Below are 25092 nucleotides of genomic sequence, written 5' to 3'. Positions count from 1 at the left end.
CTCATAGTCGCGTATGACAGAGCGAGGCACCAATACAAAATCAAAGCGTCCATCCCGTTTTTCACTCGACGTAAAACTTATAATGTAATACATGTCCTTGAAGTAGTAATTGTACGCGGCTGAAGAAGGCTATAGACACACATTTACATCAATTATGCATTGTTATAAACCATCTAATAAAGGCCCGAAACATATGTACCGCTAAATCCTTTGCATCATGTTTTTATTTTGATAAATATACTCTATCACCTACACCACTAAATGGTATATACAGGTGCTTACAATTATCAAGTATTCACCCTGAATTTTTGTACCCAACTTATATATATATATATATATATATATATATATATATATATATATGGGTGTCTTTTCAAAACATTGTCTGGTTTAAAAAGCCACATCAGATGCCATGATAGTGCTAAGGTGTAGGTACAGGAGGTGGTCAAACTTTGCATAAGGAGTAGGGTGTAGACAATTACCATATATATATATAACATGTGATTTAGATTCAATTGAATTAGGTACTTAAATTGAGGCACCTTGTTAGAACAAACTTATTTCCACACTCAGCCAATATCAGGTGAGTATCAAACTCTACATGGAATTTTGTTCCACCCGATATTCATGCAGTGTATGTGGATGGCATGATCCAACTTAGTGAATACATCCACTCTTGTTTGTGCAGAATCCGGGGTGGGTGAATAAAATATAAATTAGGAACAAAGATGTATAATTGTCAATCCATTACAGCCATTTCGAGAGACTTCCTTAATTGATCAATGAAAGCATTACATCCTTACAAAGAAGACCGTCCTCATCAGATGCTCCCTTATATTGACTTTAGCCTGAATATATGAGGGGATACTGGAAAGTTCCTGGTTTTAAGGGTATAGGGAACAGTCTGGTTGAAGGCCCAACCTTCCAATTTCTTTTACAGAGCTTAGAGAAACTGAAGGACCACTGCAATAAATGTGTGAATCTGAGAGGGGAATATTTTGAATAAAATCATAATTAATTGATCTTCTTGTATTTTCTTTTATCCAAAGCCAGGAACTTTTCTTATATTTCTTTATTCCTTTGTTCCAAAACCATTTCTTTTTTTCTACAGGAATAAAAGTTCCCTACTTTTCCAGTGTGCCATTTCTTATGCCAAAGAAGGAAACCACGTCACCTACATTTGTCAAGAACCTTTCACACATCTTCCATTGACCGTTCATGGAATGTCAAAACCAAGCTCTGCCTCTCTTGGAATGGTGAAATTTATGTGAGTAAATCGATTTCTGTCATTTATTCCATTTTCCGGACGTGATTCTCTTCCTGATAGAGAGATCTGATTACATTGATTAATAAATAATTCTTCAATACAGGCTTAACTGGCTGGCCAAGAAGTTTGCTTTGCAACCAGACAGGTTTCAGGTTCAGTCCCACTGTGCCTCACTTTGAGCAAAGTTCCAGCAGACCAATGTCTTGTGAGTGGATTTGGCAGATGGAATCTAAATGAAGCTCTTTGTATGTAAAGAAACACGGCCTAGTGGTTAGGGTATTCAGCTCACAGTTGTAAGTTCGTGGGTTCAGTTCCTGGCACCACATTGTGTCCTTGAGCAAGACACTTTATTTCTTGTTGTTCCACTCAAACTAAGCTGGCAAAAGTGAGTTGTACTTGTAATTCAAAGGGGCCAGCCATGTCACACTCTGTATCAGGCTGAACCTCCCTGAGAACTACATTAAGAGTACATGTGTCTGTGGAGTACTCAGCCACTTGCACGTTAATTTCATGAGCAGGCTGCTCTCTTGGTTGGATTAACTGAAACACTTGTTGTTGTAACTGACAGAGAAGTAGCATGTGTCTGCGTGTGTGTGCATGCGGGTATGTGTGTGTGTATGTGTTTGTGTGTCTCAGTCTTGAACATCACATGCTTTGTTGTAAACAAACATCACCCTCATACATGTGGTGTTGATCACTTGCAATTTTACATGCAAAACCGTCAGACCGTTCTGCTGTTTGTGTTTGAAAGACTTGGGGAAATATTGAGGGTTCGCAACAGGAAAGACATCCAGCCATAGAAAATTCACCTCAGCAAATTCTATCCAACCCATGCAAGCATGGAAAAGTGGACAACCACATAATAGTGGTTTTTCTCTAATTTATATATATATATATATATAATATATATATATCAGAGACCCCCTTCGGTCACAAATGACCATGAGATTGCACCTAGAAAGTCCGGACAAGGTTGTTTATGGAAGACCAGCAGTCACCCATACATACCAGCTTCCCCTCTCCATGCCACCAATGTTATCCAAGGGAAAGGCAAAGGGGCCGATACAGCTTGGCACCAGTGACGTCACAACTCATTTCTACAGCTGAGTGAATAGGAGCAATGTGAAATAAAATGTCTTGCTCAAGAACACAACACAAATCCGGGATTTGAACTCACAACTGACGGTCATAAGTTCAACGCTTTAACCACTGAGCCATGCGCCTTCATATATACATATATATATATTTATATATATATACACACACGTGTATATTTATATACACACAAAGACACACACACGCATACGTATACATATATGTGTATACAGGCCTTAACCAATTTGTTAGCCTTAATCAACATAAATTTCTCCAAATTTGGTCTGCAGTTTCTTCCTCTCTCTTCTTTCTTTCTTAATCAGAAAGTAATTTATATACTACCACCACCACCACCACCATTATCATCACCACCACCACCACCACCACTAACATTTGACCCTTAAAATGTCCATAAATATGGGAATAAAACACTTTTTGCATGTGTGTGTGTGTGTGTGGATGCCTAATCATCTATTTTACATTCCTGCTCTAATGAATTAAACAAAAGAGAAATATTTCTTCTCTGCAATTGTGTCCCTTCATTTTCAAAGGCCTCCCCTATTTATTAGGGCTTTTTAACCTCATTTCAAAAACACATCTGCACCTCCCACATCCACCTAATTACAACCACCAATCACCACAATCTTACATAATACATCATTATTCTTCTTACATACTTAAGTCTTCATGTCTTCCCCCGCCCTGCCCCAGGCATTGCCTGCTCCTTTTTATGCAGGACCCCCTATCCCACTTCACACCTTCACCTTTTTTGTCTCCATTTACCTTTATTCTGTCCATCATTCAAACTTTTGTTGTATTATCATTACCATTATTATTACCATATCATTATTATTATTATTATTATTATTATTATTATTATTATTATTATTATTAAGAAGGCGGTTAGCTGGCAGTGTCGTTAGCATGCTGGGTAAAATACTTAGCGGCATTTTGTCTGCCACTACGTTCTGAGTTCAAATTCTGCCATGGTTCACTTTGTCTTTCGTCCTTTTAGGGGTCAATAAATTAAGTACCAGTTGTGTATTGAGGTTGATCTAATCGACTGCCCCCCACCTTCTCCCCCAAATTTCAGGCCTTGTGCCTATAGTAGAAAGGATTATTATTATTATTATTATTATTATTATTATTATTATTATTATTGTGGTGAATGAAATGCCTGTCTGTCTTAACATTCTGAGTTCAAATTCTGCCAAGGATTATTGTTGTCATTGTTGTTATTGAAAAAAGGAGAATTTTTTTGCTTATAATTTGTGGAGGTAAATGTTACTGCTCAGTGGTTACAGTGTTGGACACACAATCATGAGGTAGTGAGTTCGATTCCCAGACCTGGTTATGTATTGTGTTCTTGGGCAAGATACTTTATTTCACGTTGCTCCAGTTCACTCATCTGTAAAAATGAGTTGCGATGTCACTGGTGCCAAGCTGTATCGGCCCCTTTGCCTTTCCTTTGGATAACATCGGTGGCATGGAGAGGAGAGGCTGGTGTGCATGGATGACTGCTGGTCATCCATAAACAACGTTGCCCGAACTTGTACCTAGGTGGGGAACTTTCTAGGCGCAATCTCACAGTCATCCATGACTGAAGGGGGTCTTTACTCTTTAACCCTTTCATTACCATATTTCTGTTGAGATGCTCTGTGTTTCTTTCAATTAATTTCAAATATAACAAAGAATTTAGTAAAATAACTTAGTTATCATTCAGTTTGTGTAAGGAACATAAATTTTGGTTAAGGTTTGGTGGAAGACTTTAATTCAAAACTTATGCAAACAAGACATTTGTACTACAAAGCCAGAACTGGAACCGGTTTCAGCTGGGTTGGTATCAAAAAGGTTAAGAATTGTTAAGAATCTCTATTATATATTTTAACCCTTTTGTTACCATATTTCTGTTGAGATGCTCTGTGTTTCTTTCAATTAATTTTAAATATAACAAAGAATTTATTAAAATAACTTAGTTATTGTTAAGTTAGTGTTAGGAACATAAATTGTGACTAAGGTTTGGTGGGAGATTTTAATTCAGAACTTTTGGAAACAAGACATTTGTACTACAGAGCCAGAGGCAGTTTCAGCCAGGTTGGTATGAAAAGTGTTAAGGCTCATTCTAGCATCTGAGGGTATATAATCATCTTGAATTTAGAATAAACGATGAATTATGTAAATTAATGTATTGTAATTGAAGAGAATTGAGTGGCATAGCCTTGCAGAGTTTGGTAAAAGAAATTTAGGAAATATTTAATGAAGGGTTTGAGAAGAATCAGTGCAACTGTGTAGGAAGAAACTCATCTGCGAACAAAGTAGTCCACTTCAGCCCGTTTCATATAGACCAGCCTGCCAGAGACTGCCCCTGGTCCTATGTTATAAACTTTCTGTTTTAAAATGATTAAAATTAAAACTTTCCCTAAAAATTTCATGTTAAGTTCCAAACCCCAGTTTTATAAGGACAAAAGTTATTTCACTAAATTTTTCATTATTTTAAAAATTAATCGAAACAAAGGGATTAAGTCGATTACATCAACCCCAGTGCTCAACTGGTACTTGTTTTATTGACCCCGAAAGGATGAAAAGCAAAACTGACTTCAGTGGAATTTGAACTCTGAATGCAAGGATGAACGAAAACCAGTTAAACATTTTGTCCAGTATGCTAACAGTTCTGCCACCACTTAAGCCTGTCTTCATAACATCTGTGAACACAAGAGGGATTACAGCAATGTATAGGGCCAGAAATTTAAGGGTTTTCAGTTAGATAGGGTTGTATTTGTTAATGAGGGGATCCCAGTTAAATATCTTTTACTTTTTATTCTTTACTTGTTTCACTCATTAGAGTGCGGCCATGCTGGAGCACTGTCTTGAAAAAATTTAATAAAAAAAAAAATCGACTCCAGAGCTTTTTGTTTTGTTTTTAAACTTGTCACTAATTCTATCAGTATCTTTTGCTGAACTGCTAGGTTATGGTGGCATAAACACTCTAACATGGCCTGCCAATGTGCTGCCAGGAATTGAACCCATGACCTTGTGATCATGAGATGAATGGCCTAACCACTAAGCTACGTTTCTACAACAGAGTTTGTTGCATGATTTTAACCATCTCCTTTATTATTGGCTGGAATTTAGTTCGAGACAGAAAGCTACACCACTGACCAACACTAGTGGTCAGTTAATAATTACTTCTCCTTACTGGACAGTTAGGTGTGTGTGTGTATGCATATATAATATATATATGTATAATATATTTTATATATATATATATATATTTTATATATTCATTCATGGTTTTGTTTGCTAGCAATAAAATATTGATAGCATTCATTTGTTCTGGTCATTTGCCGACCTTCCTCGTTTGCTTGCTTTCAATTAATTAGCTAAGTCTTGCTAAATGACTCATTCCACATATCTCACTGTTTATGATGCCATGGCAAAATATTTGCCTTCTCATTCATTAACGAGGTTTTTTTTATCTCGTTTTTGTTTTTTTTTGTTAGCATTTTTTTGTGCTTGTTTGTTTTTGCTTGTTTTTTGCTTTACGTTTTTAATTTTTTACGTCCTCTGAATTTAAAGGATTGACTCTCTTGCTGCTGACCAACAAACGATAAGATATCAGTTGTTTAGTAAGTTATGAAGTTTCATAGAATCGGTGTAGGTTAACCTGTTGACATAGTAACCGATAGCTGAGGAGAAATCTCTGAAATAGTAGCAGAAACAACATCTGTCCATTGGTTTCCTAGTAGGTCTTCTTACTTACATAACAATCACAAGTTCTCTATCCAACAGCAACTGGCAGTCCGTCAGTTCCGGTTGATCCGATCAACAGAACATCCTGCTCGGGAAATTAAACCTGTAAGTGGGTGAGCATGTACCCATAACTTAGTTCTTAGGGAGATTCAGTACAATACAGAGTGTGACAAGGGTGGCCCCATTAAAATACAGCTCACCAACTTAATAATAATAATAATAATAATAATAATAATAATAATAATAACTAGCACTATGACCCAGCAACGCTGGGTCATACTGCTAGGGCATCCATATACAACTGTGTGCGTGTGCACATACACGTGAGTACTGTCCAAATCTCTGACCAGTCACATACAGCTAGCTGGCATTCAATTGGCATATCAAGTATCGGGCATTTTGATTGGGATTTGGATAGAAAATTCACAAAAAAGTCACTTCTATTGATTTTTTAATGGCTTTGCGGGGTGACTGGGGAAATGTAAAGATGTGCACGACCACCCTTGGACGGTTTTGAATGACCATAGAAAGTATGAGCCCTCTAACTGAAAAATTGTGGATTTGTATAAAGGACACACACACACAGACTGGAATTTTTACACAAGGCCAGTGACTATGTGGGAGGGGGGTGTAGATTACATTGACCCCAGTGCTACACTGGTACTTAATTTATTGACCCCAAAAGGATGAAAGGCAAGAACGACCTCAGTGGAATTTGAACTCAGAACAGAAACACAGACAAAATGCTGCATAGCATTTTGCTTGTCATGCTTACAATTCTGCCAACTCACTACCATAATAATAATAATAATAATAATAATAATTTTTTTTTACTACCCACAAGGGGCTAAACATAGAGGGGACAAACAAAGACAGACAAACGGATTAAGTCGATTACATCGACCCCAGTGCGTAACTGGTACTTAATTTATCGACCCCGAGAGGATGAAAGGTAAAGTCAACCTCGGTGGAATAATAATAATGATAATGATAATCCTTTCTACTATTGGCACAAGACCTGAAATTTTGGGGAGAAGGGGGTACTTAATTTATCAACCCCCAAAAGGTTCATTTTTCCAGCTGGGTGAACTGGATTAAAAAAAGTTCATCATTGTTTCTTACTCGTCTCAACAGAGTCCACGTGGTGGTTTTTTGTGGCAGGGAGCATAATGGCTGTCGTGTGTATTGACTAGAATCATTGGCTGTAATCACGAAAGTAACCGTATGGTATGGCCAATGGTCACTTTCACAATTACAGCCAACGATTCTAGTCAACGCACAAGACAGCCATTATGCTCTCCCCCACAAAAAACACCACGTGGACTCTGTTGAGACTAGAAAGAAACAATTATGAACTTTTTTATTACACTTAACTTTTTAAAATATTTTTGATAAGGTTTATTTTTTCAAAAAGAACCGAAACATGTAAAAGAAAATAAAAATTTATCATATATAGTGGCATTTTCAAACTTCTTTTTTATAAATATATACCCACTCGTATGCCACCTACACTTTTGATAATATATATATATATATATATGTATGTATGTATATGTATATTGCAATTTAAAATAATAAGGGTGAAAAATTTGAATATTAATTTGATTAATATCAATTTAAAACCAGTGGTCTAGCATATTGAAAAATCTGAAGGTTCAGAAAAATTATATTACATACATATAAGAGGGATGACCACTAAGTGGACATCCATTATTCACCCTCTTATATGTATGTAATATATATATATCTTTATATATAAAAGTGAAGTTGTGTGTCTGTCTCCTACGATTTAGATTCCTAACTACTCCCACATTTTGCGGTGCAGTTTAACCAAAACCGGGTATCTTATAGTCGTGATTCATATCGAGCCCTTCTGGGTATTAGCGCGCGTCTACGATGAGTCTACGATTTAAAAAAAAATTTACCATCATTTTTTTTCCATTTTAATGCATTTTTTCGCTATTATATAAGGGAAGTAACTCTCTAGAAATGTCTACGATGAGTCAACGATTTAAAAAAAAATTTACCATCATTTTTTTCATTTTTAATGCATTTTTTTGCTATTTTTTGGCTATAACTCTCTAAAAATGCTTATATAGTTATATCCCTTACAAACCCGAGCAACGCCGGGCGATACTGCTAGTATATATATATATATAAACAATAACAGAAGACACTGTCCCAAAGTGCTATGCAGTGAGATTGAACCAGTACCCACCATAATTGAAAAGTGTACTTCTTAACCATACCTTGTGATTGTGCACTTTTTATTGAAAGACTTCTGAAAAAAAATATCAAAGAAATAAAATTTTGTGCAAATTTTTGTTATTTGAATCATAAGCTTCTTTACGGTGAATTGAATAAATTTAGAATTAAAAATGACTTATATGTATGAGCTGTCTTGTAAAAACGGTGAGTCATAGAAAATATACTGATCTCTTGAAAGACGCCAATAAAAAATATGTTGTGACCTTTACACAAAATTCTTGCACTCAACTTCTACTTTCTATTCTTCTTCTTCTTCTTCTTCTTCTTCTCTTCTTCTTCTTCTTCTTCTTCTTCTTCTTCTTCTTCTTCTCTTCTTCTTCTTCTTCTTCTTCTCTTCTCTTCTTCTTCTTCTTCTTATTCTTCTTCTTCTTTCTTCTTCTTCTTTTCTTCTTCTTCTTCTTCTTCTCTTCTTCTTCTTCTTCTTCTCTCTTTTATTCTTCTTCTCTATTATTATTTTATTTATTATATTGTCACCTTATTTCCATTACTCATGTATTTAGATTGCCAGGCCATGCATATCATTTTATGCATCCTGTTGTCCACCTTGCACCCAGTTTTTGTTACAAGTTCGCATTTGCACTTTCTAGATGCAGGCGTGACACCTCATGCGAGTACCTTCTACATAAGCCTAGGGCTGACCAAAGCCTTGTGAGTTGATTTGGTTGATGGAAACTGAAAGAAGCCTGTCATTAATATCCCTCTCTCTCTCTCTCTCTCTCTCTCTCTCTCTCTCTCTCTCTATATATATATATATATATATATATTATATAGATATATATATATATATATATATATAATATATATATATGCAAAATATCTGTCTGTGTGTGTGTCCTTTATACAAATCCACAATTTTTCAGTTAGAGGGCTTGCACTTTCTATGGTCATTCAAAACCGTCCAAGGGTGGTCGTGCACATCTTTACATTTCCCCAGTCACCCTGCAAAGCCATTAAAAAATCAATAGAAGTAACTTTTTTGTGAATTTTCTATCCAAAACCCAATCAAAATGCCCAAAACTTGATACGCCAATTGAATGCCAGCTAGCTGTATGTGATTGATCGGAGATTTGTACAGTACTCGCATGTATGTGCGCATGCATGCACGCAGCTGTATATGCATGCACTAGCACTATGACCCGGTATTGCCAGGTCATAGTGCTAGTATATATATCGTTGGCGATTTTTTTTCCTCTGTCTTCCCTTCTCTGGATCTTTCCTTCTCCTATGTTTCCGACGAAGAGCTCCGCTCGAAACGTTAAACCCTCCTTCTTTCCTGAGCGTCCAATAATACTATATTTGTTCCACGTCCTCGCGTTGTATTTTTTTGTGCTTTCTTGTTTGAATTAACTATATATATATATATATACTTTATTTAAAGCAGCAGAAAATTCAACAAAACCTGCTACTCTGAGTTTCCCGTTGCCGTTCATCGGACAGTTTTTGCTAGAAAAACTGTCAGAGTAACAGGTTTTGTTGAATTTTCTGCTGCTTTAAATATTACTCTACCACTGGTATTTGAGTGCTCTTTTTTCCACCTTGTTTCACATTTATGTGTTTACTCCGGTATATATATATACTTGTATGAATGTGTGTGTGTGTTTTCCACCATTACTGCTTGACAACCAGTAGTGGTGTGTTTACGTTGCCATTACTTAGCTGTTTATCAAAGGAACTGATAAAGTACCAGGCATTAAAAAATGGTATTGGGGTTGGTTTGTTTGACTTCAATTTTTCAAGGCACCATACTCAAAAAAGGCATGTCTTTATACGTATACTTTTCTACTAATAACTCTTTGACTCTCTTTACTCTTTTACTTGTTTCAGTCGTGTGACTGTGGCCATGCTGGTGCACCGCCTTTAGTCAAGCAAACCGACCCCAGGACTTATTCTTTGTAAGCCTAGTACTTATTCTATTGGTCTCTTTTTGCTGAACCGCTAAGTTACGGGGACGTAAACACACCAGCATAGGTTGTCAAACAATCTTGTGGGGGACAAACACAGACACACAAACATATACACACACACGCACACACATGTGTATATACAACGGGCTTCTTTCAGTTTCTGTCTACCAAATCCACTCACAAGGCTTTGGCCGGCCCAAGGCTATAGTAGAAGACACTTGCCCAAGGTGTCATGCAGTGGGACTGAACCCGGAACCATGTGGTTCATAAGCAAGCTACTTACCACACAGCCACTCCTGCGCCTAATTACTTTTTGGATTTACACAATTTTACATCCATCAGTAATGATTTTCTCACTAATAATGCCTTCCCTGGAAATTGCACAAATGTAATTCTTTTTTTTACCAAATAAATTGCACTTCATATTCAGGGCTCTGAATATCTGATAATAACTTCAGAAGTACGTACCTAGGGCCCAAGCATTCTAGCTTATTTTGTATCAAAATACTTGGTAATATATTTAGCAGTAGGTATGTATGTATTTGTGTGTCTGTGCTTGACAACTGATGTTGGTGTGTTTACATCTCTGTAACTTAGTGGTTCGGCAAAAGAAACTGATAGAATAAGTACTAGGCTTACAAAGAATAGGTCCTGGGGTCAGTTTGTTCAACAAAAGGTGATGCTCCAGCATGGCCGCATTCAAATGACTGAAACAAGCAAAAGAATAAAATAAAGACTATATATATGTATGTATGTATATGCAATCAGCATGAACATCACATATTCCCATTACTTGTGTATTCTAGTGTGAGATTCTTTTGACCGTTCCCTCTGCTTCTTGCTAAACCCGAATCTATTTGGATCTGAGTTTTGTATTGTTATGCAAGAATTTAACAACTACATTAGAAGAGGAAGAATTATATGTCGGTTTGGGAGGGGGTGAGAGGGTGAGCATTACCGTTATTCTCTCTCTCCCTCTTTCTGTCTCTTTCTTTCTCCCTCCCTCTTTTTCCCTCCCTTTCTCTTCCTCTTTGTCTATCTGCCTCTCTCTCTCTCAAGAATTAGAGGTTATCACACACTGTCTTTCCATTCACGTCTGTACCCTCTTCTTTCTCCAAATCCTCTCTTTCTCCCATTCTCTTCCTGTCTCTCCCATCTTTCCTCATCTCCCTCTTTCTTTGTCTCTCTCTCTTTCTCTCTCTCTCTCTCTCTCTCTCTCCCAAGAATTAGAAGTCATCACAGACTGTCTTTCCATTCACATCTCAGTCATCTTCTTCCTTCTTTCTCCAAATCCTCCACATTTCCTCCAACACTCTCCAAATGTATCGGTTATTTTTATGGCTTTGATATAAATGGTAAATAGATTCTTTTTAAGATGGAATCTTCATCTCGTTTTCTCTCGTAACCACTGAAGAGAGCATCTTGTTGCAAATTCATGGTTCACTGAATTTTCCTTAGCATGACCATTCATTAAAAGACAGCTTCCTCTTTCAGTTCCGTCTCAAGAATATACAAGATCAATACCTCGCAAATATGACTCATCCCTCAGCTAAAAACACGTTTAACAAGTTAGTTTTTAAAAAAAAAATTAATTTTGTGTGGTAAGAAGCTTGCTTCCCAACCACATGGTCGCAGGTTCAGTCTCACTGTGTGGTACTTTGAGCAAGTGTCTTCTGCTATAGCCTTGGGCGTCGACCAAGGCCTTGTAAGTGAATTTGATAGACGGAAACTGAAAGAAGCCTGTTGTGTATATATGTGTGTGTTTGTGTGTGTGTGTGTGTATTTATGTGTGTCTGTCTGTGTTTGTCTCCCCACCATTGCTTGACAACTGATGTTGGTGTGTTTATGTCCCCATAACTTAGTGGTTCAGTAAAAAAAGATCAATCGAATAAGCACTAGGCTTACAAAGAATAAGTCCCTGGGTAGATTTCTTTGGCTAAAAAAGCCTTTAAGGTGGTGCTCAAGCATGGCCACAGTCAAATGACTGAAACAATTAAAAGAATAATTAAAGTATTTTGTGTTAATTTTTAGTAAATATTTTGATGCCTGATCTATTTTGATGCATAACCTCTTCTTTTATATAAATCAGTTGTTTTTTTTTTATGTATTTTAATATTTTAAATTGTTAGGTTAGGTATGATCTCTGGCTGGGATATGAGCTACCTACATCCAAGCTTTTTGTGATACATTACAGAGGGTTCAAATTCTGCTGAGTTCAACTTTGCCTTTCATCCTTCCAAGGTCGATAAATTAAGTACCAGTTGCATACTGGGTTTGATCTAATCGACTGGCCCCCTCCCCCAAAATTTTGAGCCTGTGCCTAGAGTAGAAAAGGATATATTATGGAGGGGCATGGTCAGAGAGTTGCCAATTGCTTCCTCTGCAGCAGAAAATGAAATCTGCACCTGGTTATAGCTAAGCACCCTGGGTACCTGAAAATTCAGTGTCATGGTCACAGACACAACACAGTACCAAAGGATACTTAATTACAATGAAGTACCCTAGCTATCTGAGATTTAGTAATAAAGGGTAGATAATAGCTAAGTACCCTGGGTACCTGAGAACTATCTTGATCACATACACAGTATTGAAGGATACTTAATTACAGCTAAATACCCTGGCTATCTGAAAGGTAAGTGTCTCAGTTACAGACACACTCAGTACCAAGGGGTACTTAATTATAGCTAAGTACCCTGAGTACCTGTGAGCTGTCTTGGTCACAAACACAGCACTGTATCAAAGGGTACATAATTATAGCTAAATATACAGAGTATCTGAGAGTTAAGGGTCTTGGTCACAGACACACCCAGTCCTAAAGGGTACTTAATCAGAGCTATGTACCTTGGGTATCTGAGAATTAAGTCCCTGCATCACTAACATCAGCACAGTATTAATGGGTACTTAATTACACCTAAGTACCCTAGGTAGCTAAGAGTTAAGTGTCATGAAGTGTCAGGTCAGATATGTTGAGAGACTCCTTTGTTAGGTCAATGCAGTGTTTGGCCAACCTTGTAGGGGTTCCCCTCACTAGGAAGGGCAATCTCAGACGATTAATGTTTTGTTACAACCCTTTCTGTCTTGTTTCCACCAAAGAACATCTTACTTCCCAAACCTCAACCAAAACATTCCCCTTAATTATTCCTGCTTTTGTTCTTGCTGCAGAACACACAGAGAGAAGCAACTGGAAGAAGAATGGTTCCGTCTCTGGTGCTGGGTTTATTTTTGTTGTTTTTTTCTTTACTTCTTTTTATTTTTTCAGTCATTAGACTGCGACCATGCTGGGGCTCTGCTTTGAATTTTAGCCAAACGAATTTCCCCCCTGTACTTATTTTCTTAAAGCCTTAATTAACAGGGGCTATAAACAAACCAACACCTGTTGTCAAGTGGTTGTGAGAGACAAGCACACACACTCACACACAGACACATGATGGGCTTCTTTCAGTTTCCATCTACCAAATCCACTCACAAGGCTTTGGTCGGCCTGAAGCTTGAGTAGAAGACACTTGCCCGCGGTGCCATGCAGTGGGACTGAACCCGGAACCATCTGGTTAGGAAGCAAACTTCTAACCACACAGCCACACCTGTGCTCTATGTTTCCTTGACCCACAGAGCCGTATTGCATGTTGCTTCTGTTATTGCAGAAGTTTAAGGTTTCCTGTCTTCGTTTGGGTATTGTTTTCAAGGCGTCTCCTTTCATGGAACCGGTGAAAACCTGAGAAGAAGGTTAAGGAGTGCAAACACAGGTTGTTACTTTTAGTGAAGTGTGTGTGTGTGTGTGTGTGTGGTTACAGGTAGCAGCCAGTAGGTTGTTAACTTTGTTCAGGTATTGAAAGAAATACCTGAGAAAGACAGAAGCGAGGAGGAGGAGGAGGAGGAGGAGGGGGAAGGTTCGTCCAGATTTGATAGAATTTGGGTCAGAGAGAAATGTCAGTTAATGTATGCTGAAGTGGACTAGTTTGACTGGGAAAATTCCTGTCCGAAAGACAGACAGACAGATGGATGGACAGAGGTTATGGGTGGGAAACCTGGGCAGGAAGTTCCCATGTCAGATATACTCCAAAGAGTTCGTTAATGTCAAGGTTGTCAACGATGACCAACAACCACGTTGTTGATTGCGGGGAAATCAATGATGCGTACATGTGGGCTGTGTGTGTGTGTGTGAGTATATGTGTCTGTGCATGTGTGTGTGTGTGTGTGCACGTGTGTGTGTGTGTGTGCACGTATGTTTGTATATATGGGAGGTTTATTCCTATGTCAATATATGTGTGTGTGTATATGGGAAGTGTATGTCTGTGTGAGTATATGTGTCTGTGCATGTATGTGTGCACGTGTGTGTGTATATTGGAGGTGTATTCCTATGTGTGTCTGTGTGTGTGTACATGTATGTTTATGTATATGGGAGGTGTATGTCTATGTGAGCATATGTCTTTGGAGGTATGTGTGTGTGTGCATATGTGTGTATGTACACGTGTGTTTGTGTATATGGGAAGTGTATATCTATGTGAATGTGCCTGTGGAGGTATATGTGTGTGTGTGCATGTGTTTTTGTGTATATGGGAGGTGTATGCCTATGTGAGTGTGTGTATGTGAGCATGCATATCTATGTGTGTGTGTATGTGTACATGCAAGTATTTATGTATGTGTGCATGTGAGCTTGTATGCATGCATGTATATCTGTCTGTGTGTCGGAGAGTATGCTCCCTTTCGGGGTCCCTACAAGTAGCGTCATACCCCTGTTCATACCATTTCTCTCCCAAAACTCACAGCTCTGTCAACTTGGACAGCCACATATGGCTTCTTAACATAAACTGACACAGTTGACCAAATTTTGTCCTTACTTGCACCTTAATCATATCTCACTACTCAGATCTCGTCTGCTTAACGAGCCCTCTTTTAGATTGGCATCCATCAGAAACTCCCTCTGTCTTCACATGTTCCTATCGCTCATTAACCCAGCGATCACCCAAACCAAACGTTAACCATTTATCATTCAGGTTACTCTGTCAAATGTAATGCTTGTTTATCCACATTATTTTGAATTAATCAGACATTGTTTTCAGAATGACATTGTTGGGTAGGTGTGAGAGGCCAGACCTGGCCTGGTTGAACATAAAGTAGGCAGAATATTTGAACTCGATGCGGCAGATTTAGCATTCAGATTACTCTGTCAAATGTCTCTCGCTCACTCACTGATGCTCTGTTAGTTATAGTGATGAGGGTTCACAGCCTGCTTGTGAGATTAACGTGCATGTGGCTGAGTACTCCACAGACACATGTGTAGTCTTAATGTAGTTTTCGGGGAGATTCAGCCATGACAAGGAATATGACAAGACTGGTTCCTTTGAATTACGGGTACAATTCATTTTTGCCAGCTGAGTGGACTAGAGCAACACGAAATAAAGTGTCTTGCTCAAGGACAAAAGGCGTCACCGAGAATTGAACTGATAACCTTGCGATCATGAGCCGAATAACCTAACTACATCCACACACACACACATATATAGACACACCATGTGCTCATGAACCAAAATCAAAATTTATTTAGAAGTCGAATAGGTCTGAGAGGTCATGACATTGGCATAGGGTGAGAGGTTGCCAGTGCCTGGGGCAGGGCAAGCATTTTCTATGTGAAGTGGGGAGGGGGCACTTTTTTTTTTATCATTGCTTTATTTTTTCCTTCTTTCAAAATTTTGTGTTCTTCTGTTTCGAAAGAGACAGAGAGATTTTGGTGAGATAACCACACCTAAAGTTGATCAACAACAACAAGACCTGAAGTGGTTGTTTACACAACAATTGAGTGAGTATCAGGTGATATGGTTTGATAGGTGTCGCTGTGTGCTTAGCAAGCTTGCTTCTCAATCACAAGGTCTTGGGTTCAGTCCCACTGCGTGGCACCTTGGACAAATGCCTTCTAATATAACCCTTCGCTGGCTAAAAACTTATCAATGGAATTGGTGAACACAAACTGAAAGAAGCCAGTCATGAATGTATGTATATGTGTGTTTGTTCATTTGGGGGAGGTATAATAATAATAATAATGATAACATCGAAAAATACCTTAGGAATGAGAACTCAGGTTCGAAATTTCCCCAAGACACCTGATGAAGGCTGGAGGGTATATCAGCCGAAACATTGTGTTAACAACAAACAAGATGAGGACAAATATCCATCAAATGTAAATGATGTATGCATGGCAGGTCCCTTGTGAGGTCTCTCCTGAGTGTTAATGGTAACATAGAACCTAGTATAATCTGTTGCATATTTGGGGTCATCAGTAACTAAACTAGCACCTGCACTAGGTTTGCCTGGTGAGGAGGGTCGCTAGAAACCCAGCAGAACTAAAAACAAGACCTGTCAAAAGGATGGATGAACCCATTGTAGGGATCAATGACTGTCTAGCAATAGCACAGGCCCTCAGGAATTCTGGGTTGGTGTCTGGCAATGCTGAAAGACCAATGAGAGTGAGGCACCCTTCATCGTTTGTCAAAGCATATCTCTAGGAGAAGGTTGCTGATCTGGAACCAGATATGCAAGAAATGGCATTGGACATTTTGGGGATCTTTTGCTTGTTTGGCCCTGCAGAAATATTACGTTACTCAGAAACAGGTAGAGGTTGCGGACATGAAGGGCAACCAACCATAAAAAAATCTGCAACAACAAATTCTGTGGTTTGAAATCATCATCATTGTTTAGCATCTTCCTTCCATGCTGGCATGGGTTGGACAGTTTGACAGGAGCTGGCTGGGCAGAAGACTGCACCAAACTTCTGTGTCTCTTTTGGCAAGGTTTTTTACAGCTGGATGCCCTTCCTAACACCAACCACCCAGCAAAGTGGACTGAGTGCTTCTTACATGGCACCAGCACAGGTGTGGTTAGTTTTTGGCATGGTTTTTACAGCTGGATGCCCTTCCAAATGCCAACCACTTTATAGTGTGCACTGGATGCTTTTTGTATGGCACCAGCACCAACAGGATCACAAAGTAACTTGCAAGACAAGGAATTTTGAGAAGGGAGAGGGCATTAAATAATGATGATGATACAACCATTTCATATGAAACCAATATACAAGCAGTGACATTATATCTTGCTGTCATCTCTGGTCTATTTCTTGCTGTGACAGAACATTGAAGTTCCTTGCCCAAGATCATGGCGTTATAATTATTCTAAGATACAACAGATATTATGGGCTTGTGCCACATAAAATGCACTCGTGCTTGTGCCATTTAGAAAGCACCCGTGCTGGTGCCACATAAAAAGCACCTGTGCTTGTGCCACATAGAGGGCACCCATGCTAGGACCACATAAAAGGCACCTGTGCTGCTGGCACATATAAAGCACTGGTGCTGGTGCCACACAAACTGTACCCAGTACACTATGTAAAGTGGTTGGTATTAGAAAGAGTGTCCAGCTGTAGAAACCATGCCTCAACAGACAATTGGAGCTTAGTGTAGCTCTCCAGCCTTGCCACCCCCTGTGAAACTGTCCAACCCATGCCAGAATGGAAAACGGACATTAAACCATGTTGGGTGATTGCCTGGGTTTTCAGGTTTCCTCTCAGTTTTCGTACGATTCTTTGACAAAATCACAAAGGTTACTATCATACACATTTGATTAATTTTGGGTCTCTTTGGTTTACAAAGTTTCATTATTCATTTTAAAATGAAAGATTTATTTACTGTTGCAGCAGTTTTATCTATCTCTTAATGTATTTATTTAAACTTCCAATCGTAAAAATAGTTATTATTCACTGCTGTGTGTGAGTGTGAAGTATTTAGGCTATCGGTGCTAATCTCTTTGTGTATCAGTTAAGACTTGGTTGTTTGTATCTACCATTGCTGTCGATATAGATTACGCGGAATAAGAAGAAATATGACTCATTATAGACTTAGCAATGCAGCCTTCGAGGTTTCCAGGGAACGGAAAATGATGGGGTTTGGGGGGGGGGGCGAAGAAGAAGAAGAAGAAGGATTGGAAGAAGAAGAAGAATTGGAGGAAGAAGAAGACGAAGAAGAATTGGAAGAAGAAGACGAAGAAGAAAGAAAAGGAAAAGAAGAAGAAGAATTGGAAGAAGAAGAAGAAAGAATAGGAAAAGAAGAAGAAAGAAAAGGAAAAGAAGTAGTAGCAGTAGTAGTGGAGCAAGAGGAAGAAATAATTAAATTTAAAAAACATTGAATAATCCTAATTTTTTAATTATTTCCTTTAAACGAAAGAATTTCGTTTCTGGTTTATAGATTTTTGCCAAGATTTTCAAGAAGCACTAAAAATTGGATGTTGTTAGGGTTTGAGATTGAATTATTCAAAAAGAAAGGGGACAAAAAAGGGAAAATAATTTTATATATTTAGGGACAGGTGTGGTGGTGTGTCTAAGAACTTCGCTTCACAACCATGTGGTTCTCGGTTCAGTCCCACTCTTTGACATCATGGGCTGTCTTCCACTATAACCCTGGGCCAACCAAGCCTTGTGAGTGAACTTGGTTGACAGAAAATGAAAGAAGCCTGTCGCATGTGTGTTTGTGTGTGTTCTTGTCTTGACGTCACACAGTAGTTGTAAACGAGTGTCACTGTTATACAAGCAGTGTCATTCTCCCCCCCCCCCGGTTTTCTGTAGAAACATGCTTGGCTTTAGAAAACTATTAACGCTCTTGGGAATAAGGTGAGGTCTGGCAGCATGAAGCGGATCCAGCCATGAAGAGAAATCTGCCTTGGTGAATTCCGTCTGACCCTTTGGAAGCTTGGGAAAATAGATGTTAAAATGGTGGCGGGTGGGTGTGTGTGTGTGTGTTAAGGAACGAAGTAGAAAAAAATCCAGGCTACATATGTTCCATAGCGAGCAGAAGCTCAGAAGTGGTAAATATCCAAGTGGGGTGTGTACCACTGGCTACTCTTCAGGCCAAGGATATCTTGATTAAATGGAAGTTTACATTGTAGCAAGCAGGTAGATGTTAACACCTGAAAGATCCAATCAGAATCACATTCTGATTGGATCTTCCATGTGTTATCATCTACCTCCTTGCAACAATGGATATTTACCACTTCCGAGCTTCCGCTCGCTATGAAACATATGAAGCCCAGATCTCATCTATGCTTATTCGCACACCCAGCAGCCCTGGTCACCTACTGCGAAATATAAAAAGAACCTTTTTCAGTTTATTGGACTTTGATACGAAAAAAATCCACAGGCATAGGAGTGGCTGTGTGGTAAGTAGCTTGCTTATGAACCACGTGGTTCCAGGTTCAGTCCCACTGCATGGCACCTTGGGCAAGTGTCTTCTACTATAGTCTCGGGCCAACCAAAGCCTTGTGAGTGGATTTGGTAGATGGAAACTGAAAAAAGCCCATCGTGTATATGTATATATATATGTATGTATGTGTTTGTGTGTCTGTGTTTGTCCCCACCAACATCGATTGACAACCGATGCTGGTGTGTTTACGTCCCTGTAACTTAGCAGTCTGGCAAAAGAGACTGATAGAATAAGTACTAGGCTTACAAAGAATAAGTCCTGGGGTCGATTTGCTTGACTAAAGGCGGTGCTCCAGCATGGCCACAGTCAAATGACTGAAACAAGTAAAAGAGTAAAAGTGTAACCTTCCGTCTCAATTGACCACAATTTTCCCTGAAAGTTGTTTTTTCATATTTACTACGGATTGCTTGAAGCTAACTTTCTTCCTACACCTTGATCCCTGGATCTTACATATATATCATCATCATCAGCATCATTGTCGTTTAACATCCACTTTCCATGCTGGCATGGGTTGTATAGTTTGAGGACTGGCAAGCCAGAAGGCTGCACTAGGCTCCAATCTGATCTGGCAAAGTTTCTACAGCTGGAAGACCTCACTGACGCCAACCACTCCAAGAGTGTAGTAGGTGCTTTTTATATATTTTTTTTATTTGTTTCAGTCATTTGACTGGGGTCATACTGGAGCACTGCCTTTCAGTTGAAGAAATCGACCTCTGGACTTAATCTTTGTAAGCCTGGTACTTATTCTATCAGTATCTTTTGCCGAACCGCTAAATTACAGTGATGTAAACATACCAACATCAGTGGTCAAGTGATGTTGTGGGGACAAACACAAAGACACACACATACTTCTCTCTTTATTTTCTCTCCTCGTTTCTTTCTGTGTCCCTTTCTGTAGAAGAGCGTAGGCTCGAAATGTTAAAGACTTTTTCACTTCCTGAGCGTTAAACTAACACATCTGTTTGTTGTCAACACCACCTGTCTTCGTCTTTTGTTTTTTTGTGAATTCTTCCCCTATATATATATATATATATATATATATATGATAGGTTTCTTACAGTTTCTGTCTACCAAATCCACTCACAAGGCTTCAGTGGGACTGAACCCGGAACCACGGGGTTGGGAAGCAAGCATCTTAACACACAGCCTTGCCTGTGCCTATATATAAAATATAATAATTAAAAACCATTTGATTTGGTTCCATGCTACTTAAAGTGTCCTGGGCTCATGAAACAAAACTATCTCTTGCATGTATATGTGTATATGCATTCTATGGGGGGTCTTTTCAAAACATTGTCTGGTTTAAAAAGCCACATCATATGCCATGATGGTTCTAAGGTGAAGGGACAGGAGATGGTCAAACTCTGCATAAGGAGTAGATAATTACCATATATATATATATACTCATACACATATATATGTGTATATAATATATTTATATATACATACATATATATATATATATATATACACTCATACACATATATATATGTGTATATGCATATATATATACATACATATTATATATATATATATATATATATATACACACACACTCATACACACATATATATGTGTATATACATATATATACACACATATATATATACACACATACATATATGTATAATTTAATCATACCTATTTCTAAGTTTACTTACATGCGTTTATATAACAATACATTCATACATATATATATATATATGAGAATGTATGTCTATATATGTGTATATATGTCTCTGTATGTGTGTATATACATACATACACACACACACACATTATATACATATACATACATATATATATATATATATACATACACACACACACACATACATACATTATATATATATTATATATATATTATATATATATTATATATATATATATATATATTCAGGTACAGAATTAGCAATTCTTGATTGACTTAAAAAGCCATCCAAGAGATTCCAAGCAGTTTGAGTCATCTTGTCATTGTTGTTATTGACAAAAGTTATATTCTCTCTCTCTCTCTCTCTCTCTCCTCTCTTCTCTCTCTCTCCTTCTCTCTCTCTCTCCATGACTCATGCTCAGTAAATCCCAGCATTTTTCATGTCTATACAAACCCATTGTAAAAGAAGGAACATTCCTCTACATTATTATCAGGTTTAAATAAAAGAAGAAAAAAAAAAAGACCTAGAATACGAAAAATGCCAAAGAAAAACAATGGCTTTTATTATTTTTTTTGTGTAAAATATTTAAGAGGAGGGGGAAAAAAGTAAATAAATAATAAATAATATATTTTTCATCTCCTTTTGTTATTTTGACATGAAAAATGTTCAAAATAAATGGATACCATTTGATTGTGAGTAAATATCTTTTTGTCTGTTCCCTTTTGTTAAAAATAAGAAACAGGGTTTTTCAGGGAGTTGGGGGATAATGGGGACTGTATTCATAATTATTTGTAGGTTTTTGTGTTTGTTTGTTTTTTTTGCATTTGTTTCCGTTTGTCCTTTTATTTTTTGTATATTTGTTTTTTGCAAGTTTGTGTGTTTTTCTTTCTTTCTTTCTTTCTTTCTTTCTAATAATTATTGCTCAACCACTAATTACGAGATGTTACTTTATTTTCTTTCACCATTATTATTTATTTCTTCAGATCGGAATTGTACTTCATTCGGAAAACATTTGCCATCACCACCAGCTTTACCTTAAAAGCTTATTCTCTCTCCCTCTCTCTCTTTCCGTCTCTCTCTCTCCCTCTCTTTCTTTGTCTCTCTCTCTCCCTCTCTTTCTTTGTCTCTTTCTCTCTCTCTCTTTCCCCTCTCTCTCTCCCTCTCTCTTTCTCTCTTTCTTTGTCTCTCTCTCCCTCTCTCATCTATTTATCTCCAACTCTTTCCCATCTCTCTCTCTCCCTCTCTCACTCTCTCTCTCTTTCTTTGTCTCTCTCTCCCTCTATCATCTATTTATCTCCAACTCTTTCCCATCTCTCTCTTTCTCTCTCTCTCACTATCTCTTTCCCTCTCTCTCTCACTCTCTCTTTCTTTCTCCCTCTCTTTCACACACACACACACAAACAAGTACTTCAATTCCTAAAACCTGACCTCATTTTATTCTCTCCTCCCTGCCCTCGTTAATTACTGGTTATTCTCTTTTTATGAACCTTCTTTATCATTTCATATCATCAAGTGTGTCTCAGGGGCAGGGCATTTGAACCACCACTGCAATCTCTTTGAAGATAATGTAGCATTGTTCTTTAGATAAATGTCAACTCTGATCCAACAGGCTTATGGTCAAAGGTGTTCCAGCCATGCCCTACATATTGAATTACTTTGTTCCATGTTCCCTTACCCATGTCAGCCCTGATCCAGCAGACCTATGATCAAAGATTTTCCAGCCATGCCCTACATGTTGAATTATATTTTCAGTGAGCCCTATATTTCAGACAGGTGAGATTTGACAAAAATTAGGCTGCTGTTTCAAGTCAAGCATTTGCATAATTCAACAGTCTTGTGGGGCTCTCATAGTCTACTGGAGGTCCCTAAAAGGCTCAGAATGAGCAGTAGAAACCAAAGAAATTGATAAAGAAATGAGCTGTGTCTGTTTGTGGTTAGGTTTCACTGAGCCAATACTGGACAAATCATAGTTACATTAATCCATCCATAGATGGATTAATATAAATAGAAAGTGGAGGTGCAATGGCCCAGTGGTTAGGGCAGTGGACTCGCGGTCGTAGGATTGCGGTTTCGATTCCCAGACCGGGCGTTGTGAGTGTTTATTGAGCGAAAACACCTAAAGCTCCACGAGGCTCCGGCAGGGGATGGTGGTGATCCCTGCTGTACTCTTTCACCACAACTTTCTCTCACTCTTACTTCCTGTTTCTGTTGTACCTGTATTTCAAAGGGCCGGCCTTGTCACTCTCTGTGTCACGCTGAATATCCCCGAGAACTACGTTAAGGGTACACGTGTCTGTGGAGTGCTCAGCCACTTACACGTTAATTTCACGAGCAGGCTGTTCCGTTGATCGGATCAACCGGAACCTTCGTCGTCATAACCGACGGAGTGTTTCCATCCATCCAATGTAAATAGATAAATAATATTTATAGATAAACATTGATCTGTCAATCAATGGTCAAACACATTATTGATTTTGATACCTGTCGTACCAGGACAGCCATTGCGCTATGAAACCAATCTGCCAATTGGAGAATGACTCTGAGTATCACCTACCTTTTTTTTGAAACTCTACTGACACAAACTTCCTACATCTTTATAAAACATAGATTACCTCATACTCTGATGACATCATATTCACATCATTCCACATTCATGCACTCTGCTGCTCATGTTCTCCAACCTTACTTAAGTCCCTTATTGTTACTGCTGTTTGTTGTTGTTGTTGTAAAAGCTATTACATGCTGTATCAGTTAGCAGTGATGTTGTCTTGAGGCTTGATAACAACATCATCATCATTGTTTAACGTCCATTTTTCCATGCTGGCATGGGTTGGACGGGTTGAGTGAGGACTGGTGAGCCAGATGGCTGCACCAGGCTCCGATCTGATCTGGTGACAACAAGTCTCCTCAGGTCTATGGATTAGTGGTTAAGAGCTCGGGCTACTAACTCCAAGATTCCAAGTTCAATTCCAGGCAGTGACCTGAATAATAATAATAATAATAATAATAATAATAACATCGAAAAATACTTTAGGAATGAGAACCCAGGTTTTGAAATTTCTCCAAGACACCTGAAGAAGACTGGACGGTATACCAGCCGAAACGTTGTGTTAGCAACAAACAAGATGAGGACAAATATCTGTCAAATGTAAATAGTGTAAATAATGTAAGTCTCCTCAGATCTCAAAAATTTTCCTTAGGGTTCTTTCAGAATATAGGATGGTACTTTTCTGCCGGTCAACAATGCCCATCTCAATTTCAACATCCTTCAGCCTCTGAGATAGCAGTTTGGGTGTTGTTCCAACTGCACCAGTTCCCACAGGAATTACTGTTGTCTTCGTTTTCCACAATCTCTTCATCTCTCTGGTTCAGTCCTGATATTTTACAGTTTTTGTCCCAATTTCTTTAGTAACCACTCTTTAATAATATGGCATGGCAGAGTTCAACATTTTTTGGCTCACTAAACATATCTGGTCTCCTTGCTTCAAAAGTGTGGTCAGTTTTCCTCTTTTGACCCCTGTCATTTACTTGTTTCACTCATTGGACTGTGGCCATTCTAGGTCACCGTCTTGAAGTGTTTAGATGAACAAACCAATTCCAGTACTCCTGGGGTCTTGAATATAACAGGCTTGCTACCTGCAGCCTATGGTACCATGCTATCTATTCTTTTCAACTGTCTTAAACTTTATTATTATTATTATTATCATTATCATTATTATTATTATTATTATTATTATTATTATTATTATTATTAATATTATTATTATTATTATTATTATTATTATTATTATTAAGGTGGCAAACTGGCAGAATTATTAACACGCTGAGCAAAATGTTTAGCGGTATTTCGTCCGTCCTTACGATCTGAGTTCAAATTCCACTGATGTCAACTTTGCCTTTCACCTTTACAGGGT

General features: G+C 38.2%; 1 protein-coding gene across 1 annotated transcript in view; it reads left to right on the top strand.

The window, feature by feature from the left end:
* The window catches only part of LOC115220304, a 164144-nt gene that overhangs the window by 27204 nt on the left and 111848 nt on the right, over positions 1-25092 (top strand). The window contains exon 4 of the mRNA XM_029790409.2: positions 1112-1267. Coding sequence (XP_029646269.1) covers positions 1112-1267 — 156 coding nt within the window. The remainder of the gene's footprint in view (positions 1-1111; positions 1268-25092) is intronic.

The sequence above is a fragment of the Octopus sinensis genome, linkage group LG16 (genome assembly GCF_006345805.1).
Source record: "Octopus sinensis linkage group LG16, ASM634580v1, whole genome shotgun sequence".
Lineage (NCBI taxonomy): Eukaryota > Metazoa > Mollusca > Cephalopoda > Octopoda > Octopodidae > Octopus > Octopus sinensis.
Note: the sequence above shows the minus strand (reverse complement) of the source record. Positions and strands in the feature narration are given on the sequence as shown.